Source organism: Myotis lucifugus, unplaced genomic scaffold (assembly GCF_000147115.1).
Source record: "Myotis lucifugus unplaced genomic scaffold, Myoluc2.0 scaffold_616, whole genome shotgun sequence".
NCBI lineage: Eukaryota > Metazoa > Chordata > Mammalia > Chiroptera > Vespertilionidae > Myotis > Myotis lucifugus.
Window position 1 is genome coordinate 121,859 of NW_005871664.1, and position 18,881 is coordinate 140,739.

The following is an 18,881-nucleotide window of genomic DNA, read 5'->3' on the forward strand; positions in this document are numbered from 1 at the left end:
CTTCTTGGCCCTTGGCGATCGACTTGCAGCAGAGGGAACCAGTGTGAGCAGAGCCTGTGATCTCAGAGGAGTTGAGATGTGACCGTTTCTGAGAGGGGGTGCCAAGAACACTTCTGGAGCCCACTTTCCCAAATACCCACCCCCTCCCCTGAGCCTGTTAGAAGTCCCCCAGGGCCGGAAAGGCCCTCTCTCTTCCCATGCAGGTTGCTTGGGGGCTGGACATGGCCTCCACAGGATGGTGCTGGTCCAGTGCTGGGTCTTCCTGAGCGCTTCAGTGTCTCCGACCAGTTGAAGGCTTTGGTCTGGCCAGTTGGAGAGGTTTAGGATGGAGAACTCTTTCCTGAGAGGCAGGTCAGCCTCTGTTATGAGCCAGACTTCTGTTACCTCAGAGGCTGGGTCTTCCTTCATGAGGGTAGAGGAGTATCATGAGAAAAGTGCCCCCTGCATGCACAGACATTCCTGAAGGCTTTGTAACTGACAGCTCGTATGTTTTCTCAGCTGTGGAGGACATGTTGGGAGTGGCTAATTATACCGATGGATCTTAAAACATCACCGTGTCAGCGTAGAGCCTCAGGAAGTGTCAGTGTGGGTGTTCCGGTCGGGAAGGGAGTGAGAACACCCGCGGGGCCTCTTCCTCACATGCAGGCCTCCCTGTAAAGCTCGCAGAGGGCCTCAGAGCTTACCATGCTCTTCGCTGGAGCCCTGGCGTCTTTGGCAGCAGGGGAACGTGACACCTTCTCTCTGAGGTTTTGTATCTTCCACGCATTTCGGTTACTTCTTCGTTCCTGTTCCTGCCACTTGGAAGTTTAACCCGAGGGCATTAGGTTTTGGTGTCCTCCAGCATCCCTGCCCTGAAAGGGAGGCTGCTGGTGCTTTTACTGTAAATTTAGGAGAAACACTGGGGTCTGGAAGAAAAGGGTGCTCTAGACTGATACCAGGGGCTCCAGCTCCTCCCAGTGAGAAACCCCCAGGATCCTTGGGAAGGCGTCTAGGACCCCGTGCAGGACAGGGACTCGGTTCTGCTGCCAGCTGTGGTTCGGATGGGGAGTGGAACCCAGATGGGCTGGGCACTGTTTGGGTTGTTCCTGTCTCCCTGGCATTTGGCACAGGGCCTGTCCTGAGAGGAGTTTAGGGGTTCTTAGTCTCAAGCCAGTTTCCTCCAGCCGGGCAACAGGAGTGGGGGCCCAGCAGGTGCTCCCTGAGCCTGGCACTGTTGGTGCAGGTAAACGCCTGGGTCCCATGGAGCAGGTTCCCTCTCTCCCCTCTGTCCTGGGTTCCCTAGTTTCCCTGGAATCTGGTGTCTCCAGGGGCAAAGGGAAAGGCCTGGCCTATATTCAGGGAGACGTGGTATATAGGCCCCAGGCCCAGGTTATCCTGGGGGTCCCCTACCTTTTCTTTTTCTTTTTAAAAAATATGTTTTTATTGATTTTTAGTGAGAGAGGAAGGAAGGGGGGTGGAGAGAAACATTGATGTGAGAAACATCAATCAGCTGCCTCCTGCACACACCCCAAACAGGATTCAAACCTGCAACCTGGGCATGTGCCCCAACCAGGAATCAAACTAGCAACCCTTTGGTGCATGGGACGATGCTCACCCAACTGAACCACACTGACCAGGGCTCACTTGCCTTTTCTTATCCTCTCTGTCCTTCAATGCTTCAGAGTCTGAACAGCTGGGGGAGCCCAGTGATTCCTGATACTCACAAGCTCAGTCTCAAGTTTCTTTTTCTCTAGCTTGTTTGGATTCTTGGAATAAATCTGAGTTTTCCCCCAAAGGGTGATTTGAATTCCTTTGGGCTTCCAGCTCTTGCTGGCCCTGCTAAACATGATCTGTGGTGGCCCCAGGTTGTAAGGCTCGACCTGCTTGCCTCTGGGTCTGTACGTAGTTGCCGGGAAGAGGGAGTGTGTTCGTGAACCACTGGGGCCTTTCGGGTCATGCCTGCCCCTGCGTTGGCAAGGAGCTCCCCCACACATGCTGTGCTCCATTCAGATGCTTGCACGGACCAGAGCTCAGGGCGGGGCTGGGACCAGAGCTCAGGGCGGGGCTGCCGAGGTGGGAGTCTGCTTCCCACATTGCTTGGGCTTTACCCCTCTCATCGTACAGAAATGCAGCAGCCCTGGCCATATTTCCTCACCTCTCACGTCTCTCTTGTAGGTGGTACAGTTGCCTGATATGGTCTTTCTCTTTCCACTTTCCCAAGGTTCTCACAGTGTCACTAGAGGGGAGAGGACTGCCTCCCTCCCCTTTCCCTCAGGCTGCCCAAGGGGTTACTTTTATTCACTGATGTGGCTGACAGGGCCTTTGGGGTGCTAATTCAAGCACTGGGTGCTGGGGCACCTTATGAAATCACATTTTCGGTTATATCCACTCTATGTACCCTCTTGTGCGCCCCCCCCCCCTTAACAGCAAGCTCTTTACAGATGTGCTGTGCCCTCCTTTCCCTCTGTTACTGGGGCCTCTGGAGCCCAGCCAGAAGCTGTTCATGACCTGGTACAGCTAATGGCCAGGCAGGGACCACAGCCAGGCGTCAGAGATGCCTGCTGTGCCGTTGTCCTCCACCTTGCCTGGACTTTAGCAGCACTGGGAGGCCTTTTAGTAATTTCAGTGCCAAGCCCTACCCCAGAAACTTGGAGTCAGAGTCTCTGGGAACGGAACCTCTATTTAAAAATCTCGCCCGGTGATCCCATTATTCAGCAGAAGCTGAAAATCGTTGCTTTAAGCTCTAAAACCTTCTAGTTGAAGACCACTTGCCTTCTTTCAGCCTTGCTTGTGAGGCTCTGTCTCCCTCAAGCCTCTCCTCCCGGCTTCAGACCCAGGACGGGAGGGCGAGTGGGAAGGCCTGCAGCGGGGCTGGTGGGCGTGATGGCCCCACAGCTGTACTGCTTTCAGTCTCACTGAGGCCAACAGCAGCTTGTTCTTTCTTCATCTCTCTGCTGCCCTTTAGGCAGGAAAGCAGTTGATTCATGTGGAACAGCAGCCCTCTCTCCCTCCTAGGAGGGGTGGCAGCAGCTGAAGGCCTGGGGAGCCAGAAAGTGAAAATCTCCATATAAGGCCGGGACTGCTCCAGCCTGCACTCCCTGCCGCCACCGCTGCCTCCTCTCCAGCTGCCTCCTCCCCAGCGCTCTCCTCCCACCTGGGCCTGGTCTCCCAAGCGACAGCTCTGACGGGGCTGAAAGCACAGCTTCTGCCAAAAAATACCTTTAGCCCCCTTTCTTTTTCTTCCTTCCGTCTTCTTACTGCCTCCAGTTTCTCCCATCCCTCCTACCAAACTGCCTTCAAAGGGAGGCTCAAACACTCAGGCTTAAGTACAAAATAGTCACCTACTGTTTACTCCTCCTGTAGCTTCACGGGAGTGAAGCTAAAAAGTGGGTGGCCTGGGGTCCTGGTCAGAACGTTACCAAGGGACTTCCTCTCCAAGGCCCTGGGCACTCTGCCGCTGTGGCCGGTTGTCCTGGAAACTCCTCTTCCGCCTCTGCAATGAGGAGGCTGGGTGATGCAGCCAGTGAGTGGCCGGCCAGGGGGATGGCTGTCGAGGCTTCAACTAGAATTCTGCTCAGTTATACTGGAGTTACAAGACTCCTTGTCAGACTGTTCTGTTGGTTAACCCAAGGCAGCAGGACTAAAACGGGACTTGAGGAATGAGCCATTCACCAGCAGTTTCATCAGCACCTTGAGGGCTGGCAGCTTTCCACTGCCCCCTCCCTTCTGTCCTGAGCTTGATGTGAGGCCAGACGCTTGCTTTAGGCCTCCTCCTTCAGGGTTCTCCTCCCCTTCCTGCGCCTCACTCCCTTACCTTCTGCCCACCTGGCCCTGGGGAAGTGTTTCTTACCTGACCTGTTCAAAACGGCTTCCCACCCCAAGCTCCATTTCCCACTCCGGCTTCATTTTTCACCGTGGCACCCACCACCACCACCTCACAAGTACACTCTGTTTATGTTACTTGCCTGACTCTAGACTGGAAGGTCAGCTTCGTGAAGTCAGATTTTTGTCAGTTTTGTTCATTACTGTATTCCTAATACCTAGGATGGTGCCCAGCACATAGTAGGTGCTCAGTAAATACCTGCTGAATGGACGAGTGCTGCTGGTAGCAGCCACTTTGCTTTCCTGAGTGTTTGTCATGTGTCTACAATGGAGATGATGCCAGCCCCAGGCTTAGGGGAGCAAGATGTTTATTGATGGAGAAACCCTTCATAAAGTGCTGTCCCGTCTCCCGTGGAACTGTCTTCCCCTCCAGAACTCCCCAGACAGATCTGACCCTGTGCCACAAGGAGCCTTTAGGACACTTGGCGTCTCTGTCTCTGGCCGCTGTGAGCTGTGCTGTCCACAGCAATGTTCATACCTGCACTGCAGTGCTGATGGCACCAAAGTGGGTGCCATGTCTCACTCATCCCTGTGTCCCCAGGGCCTGGCATCCAGTGTATGTTTGTTAAATGAATGATTTTTGGAGACAGTGATTTTGTCTTGTATCCCCAGCCCCTCCTCGGTTAGTCAGCCCTCATTCTAAGAGGAAACAGCCCTGGCTCCTTCAGTCCACCCTGCAGGACTCGATTTTGGACCCTTCTCTCCACTGCTTGTTCCTGTGAGCCAAGCTCTGTTTATTTCTGGCCTCCATTGAGTGCTGACTTGTGTGTGCCCTCTCCCAAGCCACCTTCTCTGTGTTCCTCTGTGGCAAGCCCCGTTCTGCTGGAGGAGGATGGTCCCCTTGGGCTGGAGTTGGGGCTTCATGGAGAGGCACTTCAGAGCAGTAGATAGAGCCTGGAAGGAAATGGAGAGAGGCTGTCTCCAGGTTGTGTGTGAGCTGCCAGTACCTGCTCCACCCCCACCCAGAGGGACACAGGCCTCAGAAAATACTGGGCATTTCTGTTGGTGGCACAAGCACTAACCTCCCACTCCCAACCCACCATGTCCTTGCTTCCCTGGCTCCAGGAAGCCACTTGGGGGCCTGTGCCCATGGATGCCTGTGTGTCCATAGGCCCTGTGACCCCTCTGGCTCTGCTTCCTTACCTGCTGGGCACCTGAGGCTGTTTCAGGCCCTCCAGTTGTGATGGACATGATTCTCGGCCAAAAAGGAAGTGTTTTTGTTGAGAGGTCACATAAGACCGTCAGCACAACACACTGTTTCATGCTCGAGAATAACGCTGAGTTCAAGTCCTTCTAGATCCCCACTCTGTCACCCTCCCTCATTCCTCAGACTCTGCCCTGTGGGACTGCTCCTGTCCTGTCCTGCCCTGGACCATCCCCTCCCCTGGCCCACACACCTCTCAGCCCGAGCCATCTCCAGCAGGCCGCCTCCGCTCCGCCAAGTGGGTCTCACTCACCTCAGGTCCTCTGCCTCTGTAGCTCCCATGATTTGGGGACATCCCAGGGTTGCTGCTGGAACTGTTTGGTGCACCAGGGTTAGCTGCAGCCCAGGCTTGAGGGTGGCCGCTGCCTTTCTTCACATAGCCAGTTTGTGACCCTGCCTTCCAGGTGGCCACTGGCTTCTGTCTCTGTCCTCTTTCTGTCTCTGCTGCTTTCCTTCTTGTCCTGCCTAAGTCCCATCGCTTGTGGTATCAGCCTAAAAGGATCTGTTTTCTATGAAGACAGAGGCATAGAAATGCCAGAGAATGGTAGCTGGAATATAGGCCAAGTACAGAAAAAATAAAGGAAATTTAGTTCTTTAGTTTGGCACCTGTTCTACCTGAGTCACTGAGACCCAAATCCTAGGAGTCATCCCTGTCTACTCTTTTTCTCTTCCACCACACACCTGAAGTCCGCTTGGCTCTACCTTCAGTATATCCCAAATCCCACCACTCTTCACCCACGTGCCATTAGCATTCTGGCCCAACCATGTTCCTCTGCCTGCCTCACTTGTCGGGGTCAGAGTGCTCTGTGAGCTACAGTCAGGCTCCTTCCCTGACTCACCTCCTTTGCAGATTACACCCTCTGGCCCAGCAGGCTGTGGCCTCCAAGGGCTCCCTTTATCCTACCAGCAGGTTGGCCTGCCAGCTTCTGCAGGCCAGACCCAGTCATCCCTGATCCGGGGCCTCAGAACTTTCTTCTCCATTGGGCCTCTGCTTGGACTCTGGGTGAATCCACCTCCCAGGCATTTTCTAGCCTCCTACCTACTTTCCTTTTATTCCTATCACTTATCACTCCCTGAAATTGGATGGTTCTTTGTTTTTTCTCTTTTTTTCTTCATCACCATAAGAATAAAGTGAGCTTTTCTTGGGGGCGAAGGGGGCGGCACTTTGTCCTGTTCTCACCTCTCTTCCCAGCACCAACCAAGAACAGTACCACCACCCCACCCCCCCCAAAAAAAATACATGCTCAGTAAATGGCTCCAGTCTGTACCTAAACAATTGCCTAGGGAGTCCTGAGGTGATTATGTGGTCTTCTAGGCAGGGCCCTAAACACTTCTCCTCCTCCTGTTTTCAGTGGATGTGATAATCAATGTGAAGGGGAAGGAGCCAGGCTCGAGGTCCAGATGTACTTCCTCCAGGAGTCTTCTAGGTCAGCTCTCAAATGTGTGACTCACCAGGAGCACAGGCTGAGACCGGGGACTGAAGGGCCAGGGAGGAAGAAAGGGCCCCGGGGCCAGGTAGAAACCAGGACAGGCTAAACTATGAAGGTGGGGTTTATTGTTTTGGCTGATGGGGAAAAAGATCAATTTACTTCCAGGGCTGGGGCTAAGGAAATAAGCTTTCTGGGTCTGGGGTAAACCAGGCCAGTGTGCTAAAGTGTACCAGTCCTCTCTAAGGCAGGAGGCTCACACCTATTAACAGGTGCTTATGTGTATGTAGCATGCACCTGAGATCACCACACCTTCTGTTAGCATAGGTAACCAGATATTAATAAAGGAAGGGAGCAAAGGAAGTCAGACATTATTAAGCATAGTAAATGAGGGAGCGTACGCCTGCTTAACCAGGAAGCAACAGCTTCACCCACTCCAAGGGATAGCAGCATTGCCCAGCCAAAGGGATTAGCACACCCCTCCCTACACCGCCCCACCCTCCGATTGTGGGGAGAGTGGGGGGGAGGTAAGCATGCACATGCGCAGCGGAAGCCAAAATGGCCACTGTCTAGCCTGGAAAAAGGATCGGATTAGACAAGGGGCATAGAACCCATCCAGATCTAGGGAATAGATTGGTTAGGGGTGGAGCCATCAGAAGCTCAGGAAAGCTTGGGAATTTGATTGATTAGTTAAAAGAATCACCTGGTCTGTCCCAAGTCTGAGATCATATAATCAGCCTAACAAAGAAGCTTTCTCTCACACTCAGTGACACGTGCTATGTAACATGTGCCCTGCCCCCCTTCCTGGGGCGGGAGTTGGGGGGGCGACCAAGTGCAGGCCTGGGCACAGTGCCAGCCGAGGACAGGCTGTACTAGCTCGATGGGGACAGATGGGAGCTAAGCTTCAGCGTGGCACAGCACTCTTGGACACTGGGTTGATGATGGAGACAGGACACCACAAACGCAGAGGCAGTCCTTTGATTTTGCTTCTGTGATGAGTTTTACCACCAAGCCTCAGTCTTCATACGTGGGTCTCCAGTTCTTTTATCGTTCAGGTGCAGCAGTGGTGTGGGGTATTGGCATCCTATAGCAGAGGAGAGCAGCAGGATTGGTGGGGTAGGGGGGTCATGCTCTGGGCTCCCACACTTTTCTGTATCTGGCAGGATGTTGTTCCTACCTTTGCGCTGAGGGTGGAACTGGGGAGAGGTAGAAAGCTGGGGAGGGTCGGTGCCCACTAAGGACTCTGTTCTGTGCCTGCTGGGAGGACCTCACACAGGCCACAAGGAGTTGGGCCAGAGTTGGCCAGGCTTCCTCTGTAGAATGACCACTTCCACACAAGGAGCATGTTGGCCTGAATGAGGAACTTCTTTCTGCCTAGAATCCCAAGTTGCCCTGGTTGTGCGCACGCGCGCGTGTGTGTTTTCAAATATATGTAACATAAAATTTACCATCTTAGCCATTTTTAAGTGTCTAGTTAAATGGCAGAAGTACATTTACATTGTTGTGCTGCCGTCACAACCATCCGTCTCTAGTCTTCTCAAACAAACTCCATAGCAGTTCTACAATAATATTTGCCCTTTTGTGTCTGGTGTATTTCATTTAACACAATGTTTTCAAGATTCATCCATAGCATATGTCAGAATTTCCTTCCTTTTTACGGCTGAGGAATATTTCATTGTATGCATAGACCACATTTTGTTTACCCATTTAGCCCTTGGTCCTTTCTGTGTCATATCCAAGTGAGCCCTTGGGTTGCTTCCACCTTTTGGCTGTTGTGAATTTGCTGCTATGAACATGGTGTACAAATATCTGTTTGATACCCTGATTTCAATTCTTCTGGGTGTATACCTAGAAGTGGCATTGCTAGATGATACGGTAATTCTATGTTTAAGTTTTTGAGGAACTGCCAAACTGTTTTGCACAGCAGCTGTACCATTTTGTCTTCCTACCAGCAATACACAGGGTTCTAATTTCTTCATATCCTCGTCAACACATATTTTCAGCATTTTTATTATAACCACCGTAGTAAGTATGAAGTGCTTCATATCTCATTGTTGTTTTAATCTGCATCTCCCTAATAACTAATGATGCCAAGTGTCTTTTCATGTGCTTATTGGCCATTTGTATATCTTCTTTGGAGAAATGCTTATTTGAGTCTCTTAAATTGTTTTTTCTTATTTATTTTTTGCTGTTGAGTTGTAGGAATTCTTTTTATATTCTGTATATTAATCCTTTATCACATATGTGATTCGCAGATATTTTCTCCCATTCTGTGGATTGCCTTTTCACTCTGTTGATAGTGTCTTTAAATGTACAAAAGTATTTAATTTTGACAAAGTCCAGTTTATCCCACTTTTTCTTGTTGCTTGTGCTTACATTGTCATATCCAGTCATTGTCAAATCCAATGTTATGAAGCCATTGCCCTTGGTCTTCTAAGAGTTTTATTGTTTTGCTCTTAGATTTAGGTTTCTGATCTGGTTGAGTTCATTGCTGTGGTGGGCACTTGGTTCTTGTGGAGTTCTGCTCCCATGCTGGTTGGGTGGAATGAGGAGGTTGTAAACAATTCTTCCCTCCGTTCCTCGCCCCCGGTCTTAGGGTGAGGTAGGCCTTGCATGGGTGATGATGGCTTCCCAAGGAAACTCCCCTGGCGGACAGCCCTTTGTCATTTAGTGGGAGCCTGGGTATCTTGCTGCCCAGCCAGCAGCCTGGGTCAGCAGGCAAGTCTGACACAGCAGGTGGGAGAAGGAACTTCTTGGCCTTGGCAATAAGTAAAAAAGGTCTTTGTTGTGTTCTTTTCTCCTTAAAAAAAAAGTTTAGCTGACCCTGACAGTGCCCCAGGAATGCAGGGAAGTTTGGCTGATCCACAGAACCCTGAATGGGTCCCTTCTGCAGCCCCCACCAGCTCCACCAGAACACCTCAGCATGTACAGTATAGGCCCACTCGTCCTTCTTCCCACAGCTCTGAGGTTGCAGGCCCAGCGTGGGCACTGTGCTGGACACAGCTCCTGTTGCTGCCTGGGATTAGCAAATGCTCCCCTGTGTCATAGGTCTTTTCTGCTGAATCCATAAGAGCCCCAACTGCTCAGAAAGCCCACCTGCTCCTGGATGGGCCCGAGCGGAATCCTGAAAGAGGGGCCTCCTAGGGACAGGAGTGTTGTCTCGAGCAGAGCTGAGCTTCTTGGGGGTGGCCTGCCCATGCTGCTGTGGTCTCTTTCTTCTGCTGGGCCAAGGGTAGTAACGTGCTCAGGTGGGTTGGGAGTCGGACCCCTGGACTCCGCCCTCGTACCTCTCTGGCCTGTCTCCATGTCTGGAGTGTGGGGCAGAGGGAGGGTGTCAAGCACCGTCCAGCCCTGGGTTGGAGGCAGCAGCGAGTGTTCTTCCCGCAGGAATCTGAGTGGAGCTGCACAGGTTTCCTGTAGGGCCTGGTCCACTGGCCGCCACACCCCCCTAGTTATTTTCTATATCTCTGCAATATTTTGTTTTATTTTTAAGTGTACAAGTCATTAAGTGTATTCACAGGGTTGTACAGTCATCACCACCATCTAATTTTAGAACATTTTTATTCCCCCTCCCCCAAAGAAATTCTGCACCCCTTAGTTATCACCCCCAATTCTCCATCAGCCCCAAACAACCACTAATTAATCTACTCTGTTTCCATCGATTTACCTATTTTGGACATTTTATATAATTGGAATTATGCGTATTGCTATACCCACCTCTTGCCTTTCAGCTTTATCGTCTTCTAGTTGCTATAGTGCTGGCCCCAGGGGTGGTGGCTGCAGAGCAGCACCATGAGCCCCTGGAAGTGGAAGTCTCTTTCTGGGCCCGGGATCTCCTTCAGGCCCTCCATCTCATGCCCCTCAAGCAGTGGGAGACTATTACTGTCCGTCCTTTCCACGTGCATCACCCACTATTCGCTTGACAACCATGGGGTTTGGTAAGGCTGGGTATTCCTATTTTATAAATAAAGCATATTTATAAATAGAATATATATTATATGTTATAAATAAAACTGCATATAATTTTAGAGGGTTGGTTTGTTCCATATAGCATTCAAAAATATATACTGAAGTTCATTTGGGGCAGAGCCAACATAGGTATATGTAGTAAAATCTATATATAGTATAGTTTTATCAAAGACCTCACAGTCTAGCATGGAAAACAGATGGGCAGGCTCATAAGTGGACTAGGGGCTACATGTAGGGTCATCCCCTTCATAGAGGACAGGGTGACCGTCCAGGAGGGGGAGAAGTGAGGCAGATGGTCGGCCTGTTTAGCAAATAGCTGTGGGTCTCCCAGGCCTGTGAACAGGGGCAGGAGGTGAGGCCAGGGTGGTTGAGGGCCCCAAACACAGAGCAGAGAGCTTGGGCTTGAGGCCCTTGGAGCAATTGAGGCAGAGTGTGACTGGGCCATATCTATACTTGTGAATGGTCTTTCTGGGGCCACTACTGGTGACTACAGGGAGACCATTATAAGCAAGGCTGGCATTGCTCCGTTTTCTTCCTGTCTGAATGGCGCTGAGGATCCGGGCGCTGGGCCTGGGGGATTAGCATCCGCAGACTTCGCCGGTCCTGCCGCAGAACAGATCCCAGGGTTGAGGCTCCCATCTCCCTGACTGGGTTTGGATCAGGGAGGAGTGGGATGAGTAGATGGCCACACCTAGACCTGGGCATGGTGTGCCCAGGAGCTGTGGGAGGCGGGCCAGAGACTCATGGCAGGTGAGCAGTCTGGTGCTCCAGAGGACAGACACCCCCTCACGCCTTTCCCATCTGCCGGAGTGTGACCAGACTGATCTTCCCAGGGTCTCGAGGGGGGAGCCAGCAAGGCCTGGAGAGTGTATGCCAGCTGCTTGCCCTTGGATAAGCTTCTTGGTTTGACCCGGCATTTACAAGAGCCTACTGTTAGCCATGTTAGGGCAGCAGCTGGCCTCCAGTGTCGGCACGGAGACCTGCTCTCCCTCCCCTCCCAGGGGCTCAGTGACGCCTAGAGTATCTTCCAGTCCCGCCAGGCCAGTCCTCTCGTCCCCCTGCCAGCCTCCTTTCTGTCCTGGGGTAGGAGAGAACTGTGCCCTACGCTTTCTTCCCATCTTCCTGGGGCAAGCTCCAGATGGAAATTCCGTGCCCATTAAGCAGCCACTCCTCACCCCCACTCCCACCCAGCCCCTAGCAACCATTAATCTGTTTCCTGTCTGTGGATTTGCCCATTCTGGGTGCCGGGAACAGGGTGCAGTGCTCAGCAGATGCTCCCTAAGGGCCGCTTCCTTCCATAGAGAACTCAGGTTCAGCTTCCTCAGTCCCAAAGAAAGGATGTGGGCTCTCCTTGGACCTGACTTGAGTGGCCTAACCAAGCCTCATGCACAGCTGCCCACCAGGCCTGTCTGTAAGGGAGCTCTTGGGCACCATTGTCATGGCCTTTGGGGAGGGCAGGGAAGTTTTCCTCCCCGGGCCCCATGTGATCCCATTGTGAGCACCACAAGCTCAGCAAGCCCCTCACTAGATTAGGCCTGGTGGCCCGCCCACTGGTTCTGCCAGTAACCTTGAACATGACTGTGCAAATGGTTGCAAGGACCAGGGAGAAAAGGCATAAGGAGGGGAGGGGCAGACTTGTTCCAAGTGGCTCCACGGGGCACCAGGTCCCTTCCCCACTGATCCCCAGCTTAGATATCTGCAAATCGGGCCTATCAGCGCCTGCCTCCTGAGGCTGTCGACAGGGTAAATGAGGCATCCCTGTAACTCCTGTTTAGAGCCCTGCCCAGCCCCGTAAATTACTACTATTCTTGCTGCCAGGGCTTTCACTGAAAGGTAGATTTTTCTTCATGCCTTACCTGGAGCGTGGAGAGCCCTGCTCCTAACAGTGTCAGATGTGCTGGCTGGCTGCTGTCACCAGTGTTTTTCCTACTCTTTAAGTCAGCTTTGGTGAATACAACAGAATAATACAAAATGTATACATGCAGTAAAATTGTTTCATAATTTTCAATTCACATGTGTGTGCATGCACATATGTGTGTGTTCATCCCAGCATGAAATGTACAGTTCTGTCAGTCATGGTCAGATGAGTTTGAGAAATACATGAACTATTGCAGGAACTCAGTGGATGGGCTTGGGCTTCACCTTGAAAGGCTCTTTCTGACCTTGAGATTTTGTGAGTGCTTCTTTGCCAAGGGAAGCCTTTGTTTTTGTGGGACTCTTGTTTTCCCACCGAATGGGGAGCAAAATGGACGATTCCCATTCCATCCAGGCCTTGCATATGAGCCGCCCCCAGTTCTAGAAGCACAGTTGCCTGAAGGAAAGCCCCCCCCCAACCCCCTTGATAGCTCTAAATGGCCCCTCTGTATTTCTGTCCCACTTTCCTTTTCTTTCCCCCTGGCTCAGAGAAGCTCACCTTCTCAAGCTTCCAGGGTTTTCCCTAAAGCACAGCGCCTTGGGTCTGGGGTGGGCATGGAGGATCCCAAGGTGGTGAAGCTACCCTAGCAGGATTGTCCTAAGCGATTCTCTGACAGGTGCCACCTGCAATGGGCAGAGGTTCCCTTGGCCTCTTGTGGACCAACCGGCAGAGGCTCAGTAGGAAGGCTGGTTCTCAGTAGGGGGGTCATATCCCTGGAAAAAGGCCCAGGTCTTGTGCCCTCCTGCTTGGTCACCTCCTGCTTAAACCATCCGCAGCTCTCTAACAGCTCTGCCGTCTTAGCTGGTGGTGTGGAGGCAGAAGAGGACCTGAGTTCCCCAGATGGCTGAGGGCTGTCGGTGCCATTGCTGGGCATGGACTGAACCCATACTGGCAGCATAGCAGAGTTGGATGCCCTGAAGACAGCCATCCCTTTTTTGGGAAATGAACTAGCAAAAGTAGGTAATGCTCAGCCTTGTAGGAGGCCTGGATTTCTAACCTCTGGAGGTGCAGAATGAGGGCAGGGAGATTGTTGGACAGAGCTGGCTTCTCTGCTGACAGCATTGCAGTGAGGGGTTCCCTCTCGCTGGATTCGGGTCACAGCCTAGATATTTGCCCTGGCTCTCCCAGCAGGAGGTCTCAGCGTAGCTGGGAAATGGATTGTTCAGGAGCAGTTCTCTCTCCTCAGAGTGCTGAGAATGCAGAGCGGTGTGGCCCCTCCTGGACAGAGGTGGAGGGCCGGGGGCTCTCTGGAGACCCTGCTGGAATCTTCCCCAGCTCTGTGGGTGCGGGAGACACAGCTACGTGTGGAGTAGGGGCAAGTGGGTGACAGCATTGCCAGCCTCAAAGGTGGTGGGAGTCGTCGGTGAGAGGATGGGAGGGGCCAGGGCCCAGCATGGGAAGCACACACACACAGCAGAGGCATCGCGCGTGCTGCTGGGAGACTCAGGCACCGTTTCCATGGCAGGTGCCAGTGCTTTTCCTTCGTTTCTGACTGGTTTACTCTCTGCTCCCTTTTCTGTGTGTGTAATAGGACTAGATGGTGCCTGCTGTGTAAGTAATATTTAAGGAGGCACGAAGAGGCTGTAATTATGAAATCCTGACACCTAGGTAGTAAATAAACATTCATTCCTTCAGTCCTGGCTTGTTATGCCTTTGCCTGTTATTGGCACTTCTGGAAGAAGGTAGATCCCTCATTTACACACAAAGACACTGAGGCCCAGAGGAGTCTGGCAGTGCAATTGGTGACAGAGTCCTATGACCACTTCCAGCTTCAGGGCCGGCTGGGAAATCTTGTCTGTAGCGTGGCCATGTGCCCAGTGAAAACAATTACTGGCAAGAGGGGATGGTGAATAGTTTGGTAAGTTTGAGCCCGGGAACATAGTATTTAAAGAGGAGTGTATGCCTCCCGGGGGCCCACTAGATCAGCGGTTGCCAACCGGTGGTCTGTGGACCACTAGTGGTCCGTGAGGTTCGAAAGGTTGGTGACCACTGCACTAGATGCTCCCGAAAAAATAAAATATTAGTATTTCTGTTGATGTCTTATTGTCCCCACTTAACTCACCTGTGTGTGTTATACATGTGTTACAGTTGATAAGTTATTGGTTCCATGGTGCAGTTAGATACCTTATCTAACCCGGGCATCTGTGTCGTAGGTGATATATCCCAGCAGCATTGTGAGACCACAGGCCAGGGGTTAGGGTGGGCACCGAGGCCAAGTGAGGACATTGCCTTGGGAAAGCCCCTCTGCCATCCCCTCTCTCCACTCTGCTCTTGCTCCTGGCTCACTCTGGAAACAAGGCCATGATGTGCCCACACCTCACAGCTCCTGGCCTAATCCTCACAGTGGTCCACGGCACCAGTGGCCTTTCCTCACTACAAGAGGCCCCACCTCAGAGACACTGAGCCTTGTCAGTGCCAGTGTCTTCGTGCACTTTGGGGGGGGGGAGCTCTCAGAGGGCAGAGGCTGCCACCCTTAGTTTGCCCAAAGAGAGCATGATGCCAGAGAAGGCGTGGGATTAGAACTTGCGAAGAGAGAAGGGGCTGGAGCCAGAGCAAGGAGTAGGGAATGCTGGGAGGACCGTGCAGGCCCTGCCCCGGGCTGGATGCTGTGTTCTCGTGGCTACCGTCATCTGGGGAGGGGAGCCCAGGCCTTAGGTGCATGTGGTTCTCCCCAGCCAAAGGCAGATGGGTGGGTCCCAGGCCACCTTCTTTGCTCTCTGCTCCTAAGGACCTCCCAGACCCCCCTGTTTGGTTACAGGACAACCCACCAAGCTCCTCTTTCCAGCCCAAGGAACCCTCCAGGAATGCCTGGGAGAGGTACTACGAGGCTGCTTCCCTCCTGAGAGCGCTTGCTTTATGTGGTTATGGCCCACCCTTAGAAGAGGGACTCTTGCCCCTCCTGTTCCTACCTGGGGGCATTTCTGAGGCAGGATGTTCTTTGAACACATAGCTGAGGGAAAAGCTCTTTCCCCACCTGAAGGTGGAGGCCTGCCTGCAAGCCCATGGCCGGTCCTCGGACCCGGCCACCTCCATCCTGAGCTGGACCCAAGGATGACTGGCTGAGCCAGGGGCCCCATAAGAAAGGCAGTGGGAACCAGGGAGCTGACTCCTTCCACCTCCTAAGGGCCAGAGAGCGGGCAGCCGAGTCGGAGCCAGAGTTCTGGGAACCCAGCCCAGCCCCGCCCCAGTTGATGAGGGAGGTGGCGGTGGTCAGAGGAGCTCCTAGGGCAGCCTGGGAGCCACAGGGAGAGCACCTGAGCTCAGACTGGAGGCCTGGGAACTCCCCTTCCTTCTGGGGACACAGAGGCCGTTTCCAATGGCAGGGAGTCCGCCAGACCCAGCGTCCTGATGCTCAGACCAGGCCCTTCCCTCGGCCCTGGCTCAGGGAGCTCCCAGCTGGGTGGGCAAAACCTACTCGGAGCTCCAGGAGGGAGGCTCGCAGTGCAGCACCCCAGATGGCTGCCGTTGGCTTTCTCCCACTGCTCTCTTGCCAGGAACTGGACTGGACTGGGGCCACTCAGTGGAGAAGCTGACGGCTGCCCTGGAGCCTCCCATCATCCATTCCGGTTTCTGAGCCATGGCAACCTGTCTCCTTTCCCAAAGCATCGTCATGTGGGGGGAGTGAGAGGCCAGAGGGTGGGGCTGACAGATCATCTTAGGAAGGACCTCTCAGTTAAGTCTTCACCTCAGTGGGGATTTTTTAAAGCCTTCTTTTCTTGTTTTTGGTTTTCTGTCCCTAATTTCAATGTCTAACAGCTTTGCTGTCAGAAAAGGAGAAGTTGTTATTTGTTGTTAGGCTCTGGGCAGCCTTGCCACGCTCCTCACGGGCATTCCTGGACGTGGTGGTAGTGCACGTGCCTCTGGCGGCCTTGGCCTCGCAGCCCCACACCTACCTTCAAGGATGTGGCTTCTCTCTGGCCCCATTCTTGCCTCTAAAAATAACCTTGCTATTTTGAAGCCACCTGCTCTAGAGCTTTTCTCACTGCTTTCTTGGATAAGTAACCCCTCTAAGATGAGGGCTTGGCTGCCTCTGCCATCCCAGCTGTGTCCTCAGGGAGTGAGCTCCTTCCTGCCTCCCCCTCCCCCATGCCAGCTGGGCTATTGTTTTCCAGCAAGAAAGGAATGTCCAGCTGGGGAGCCTCTGAGAAGAGCCAGCCTGTCACCCTCCTCCTTGGGGGGTTAGGGGCAGGTAGGAAGTGGAGGTCCGAGGGCCAGGGTGAGGCAGAGCCCCCTGTGCTTCTTGTCGTTGGGGTCATGCAGCTGCCAGAGGTGCAGGTGCCTGTCATGAAGCCACAGGTCAGACAGGGCTTGGGGACGTGGGGATGGTCTGTGCTGCCTTCCTGTGCCCCTAGAGCTGGCCCTGAGTGTCCCTACCTCCTCTTCTTGCAGCCCACAACCCTCCCTCAGGGCACCATCAACATGAACCAGTGCACAGACGTGGTGGACGGAGAGGGCCGGACAGGCCAGAAGTTCTCCCTGTGCATTCTGACCCCTGAGAAGGAGCATTTCATCCGGGCAGAGACCAAGGAGATCATCAGCGGGTGAGTCTGCTCCGTGCATTTTGGGAGTTGGTGCTCCCTGCCCACAAGCAGGTCCTTAGATCGGGTCCCTTTGGCATAAATGAGCAGCATTGCCATCATTTCTTCCCTAAGTGTGTCCGCTCTTCTGAGCCCCTTTCTCCATTCACAGCGCTATGTGCCCACTTCACCCCCCATTGCCTTTGCTTCATCCTGTGTCCACACATTCACCAAGGCTACCCGCCTCAGTCCTGCTGATTCGAGGCCTTCTTCTGCTGGTGCTGCCCTGGTTCTGGGGCTGCCAAATCTTCCAAAGCCTCTCACTGGCCTCCTCTGTTCTCACACCCTACCTTCTGCCACTCCACCACAAGGGCTCAGTCCCCAAAGCACTGTCTCTTTCCTCTCTCCTACCTGAAACCCCATCACCTGGAGGTCAAGTCCAAGTTCTTGGGCTGCCTGGGGCTCCTTCCCAGCCTTCCAGCCTCACTCCCACCACCCTGAGCCTGAGTGCTGGTTGCTGTACATTTCTCAGCTGTCCCCACCTCTGTGCCTTCACTCTGGCCCTCCCTCAGTCTGAAACAACCCCTGGACTTCAGACTGTTAAAGTCGGCCTGCGTGTTCCCTCTGCCAGGAAGCCCTCCCCGAGGAGGCGCTGGGCTCCCTCTGCTGGCCCTGACAGAAGGTGGAGATGGTCTGTGTGACGCCTGGCTTCCTCAGCCAATGGCGGGCTCTTAACAGTGGAGGCTCTGTCTCACTCCTCGCGCCCACACGAGTCTCCAGGGCTGCTGTGTGCCCTGGCTTCTCTGTCCAAGTGGAAGGAACAGAAAGTCTCTGGGTCGTGCAGAGGCTTAGGGGAAACCCTAGGAAGGGGAAGGTGGGCCCAGGTTTTCAGGTAGCCGACAGCCAAGAGGGGCTGAGCTCCTGCTCCTGAACCCATGCAGTATCTGCCTTCCAGGAGCCCCTGCTAATGGGGCATCTGCTATCCACTCTGTAAGGCCCAGCCGCACGTGGTGCATGCACAGCGAGCATACGTGGCCGGAGCTCAGGCCCTGGGTCTTGGAGAATCCCACTCATCCTTTAAGGTAGAGAAGGAAGCCGATGAGGCTGAGAAGGCTTTTGGAGGAGTAAATCTGGGGTTTAGGGGGACCAGGCTGATTACTGCAAAGTAGCAGGGATTAGAAAGTGAAGCCCTCTGGTTTCAACCACTGAACGACTTCTGTGAGCAGTGTCTGTGGGCTTCAGTACCTCAGCTATAGCCCTGGCCAAGGCTGCTGCTTGAGGAAACAAGAGCCAGGTTCAGATCTACACGTGGTAGGCGGGTAGCAGAAGGGCCAGGTGGCCCTCTGCTAGGGGTGCCAGCTCACCCCAAATCCTCCTCCCCTGGAGAGAGGCAGGTTTGTGTTTCTAACCCCTGGGGCAAACAGGAGGACACTTTGACTCTGCGGCTCCCTGATCTTAACCCTACAGCCATACGATTTAAGGGTGTAAAGGGCTTTTACAAAGTCTTGTTACAGTTGGGAGACTGAGGCTCTGGGAATAAGGGAACCTAAGGGCACCTTCCAGGTATGAGTGACAGTATGGGGTAGTTTGCACTTCCTGGTTCACACTTGCTATCTTGGTCTTGTCTGGCAAGCACACCTGAGCCAGGGTTCCACTGCCCAACTGGATTCCTTGGGAGATCTAGCCCCTCCCCTTCGGAGCTGGGTTCCAGAGACGGGTCTGGGTGACAGGCAGGATAAGAAAGGGGGCTGTCAGGTCTCCAGGTTAGGCTGGGGAGTGTGATTTGGGGAGCAGGTCAGTGAGGTAGTGGTGTGCCACCTGGCATTGGGGTGATGACGGTGTTTGGCATTTGATCGTGTCTCTGGCAGGCAGCCTGCGTCCTGCTGTCAGACACTTGGCATAGGTCAGGGGTCCTTGGCTCTGCCCTGAGTCACCCTCTCGTGGTCATTTCTGTCTGTGTATACGGGGCCTGCCATTTCCATGCAGCT

At 53.4% G+C, this 18,881-nt stretch overlaps 1 protein-coding gene across 1 annotated transcript in view; it reads left to right on the top strand.

The window, feature by feature from the left end:
- MPRIP (myosin phosphatase Rho interacting protein) overlaps positions 1-18,881 on the top strand; it is a 192,493-nt gene that overhangs the window by 77,232 nt on the left and 96,380 nt on the right. Inside the window, exon 4 of the mRNA XM_023746019.1 lies at positions 16,766-16,917. Coding sequence (XP_023601787.1) covers positions 16,766-16,917 — 152 coding nt within the window. The remainder of the gene's footprint in view (positions 1-16,765; positions 16,918-18,881) is intronic.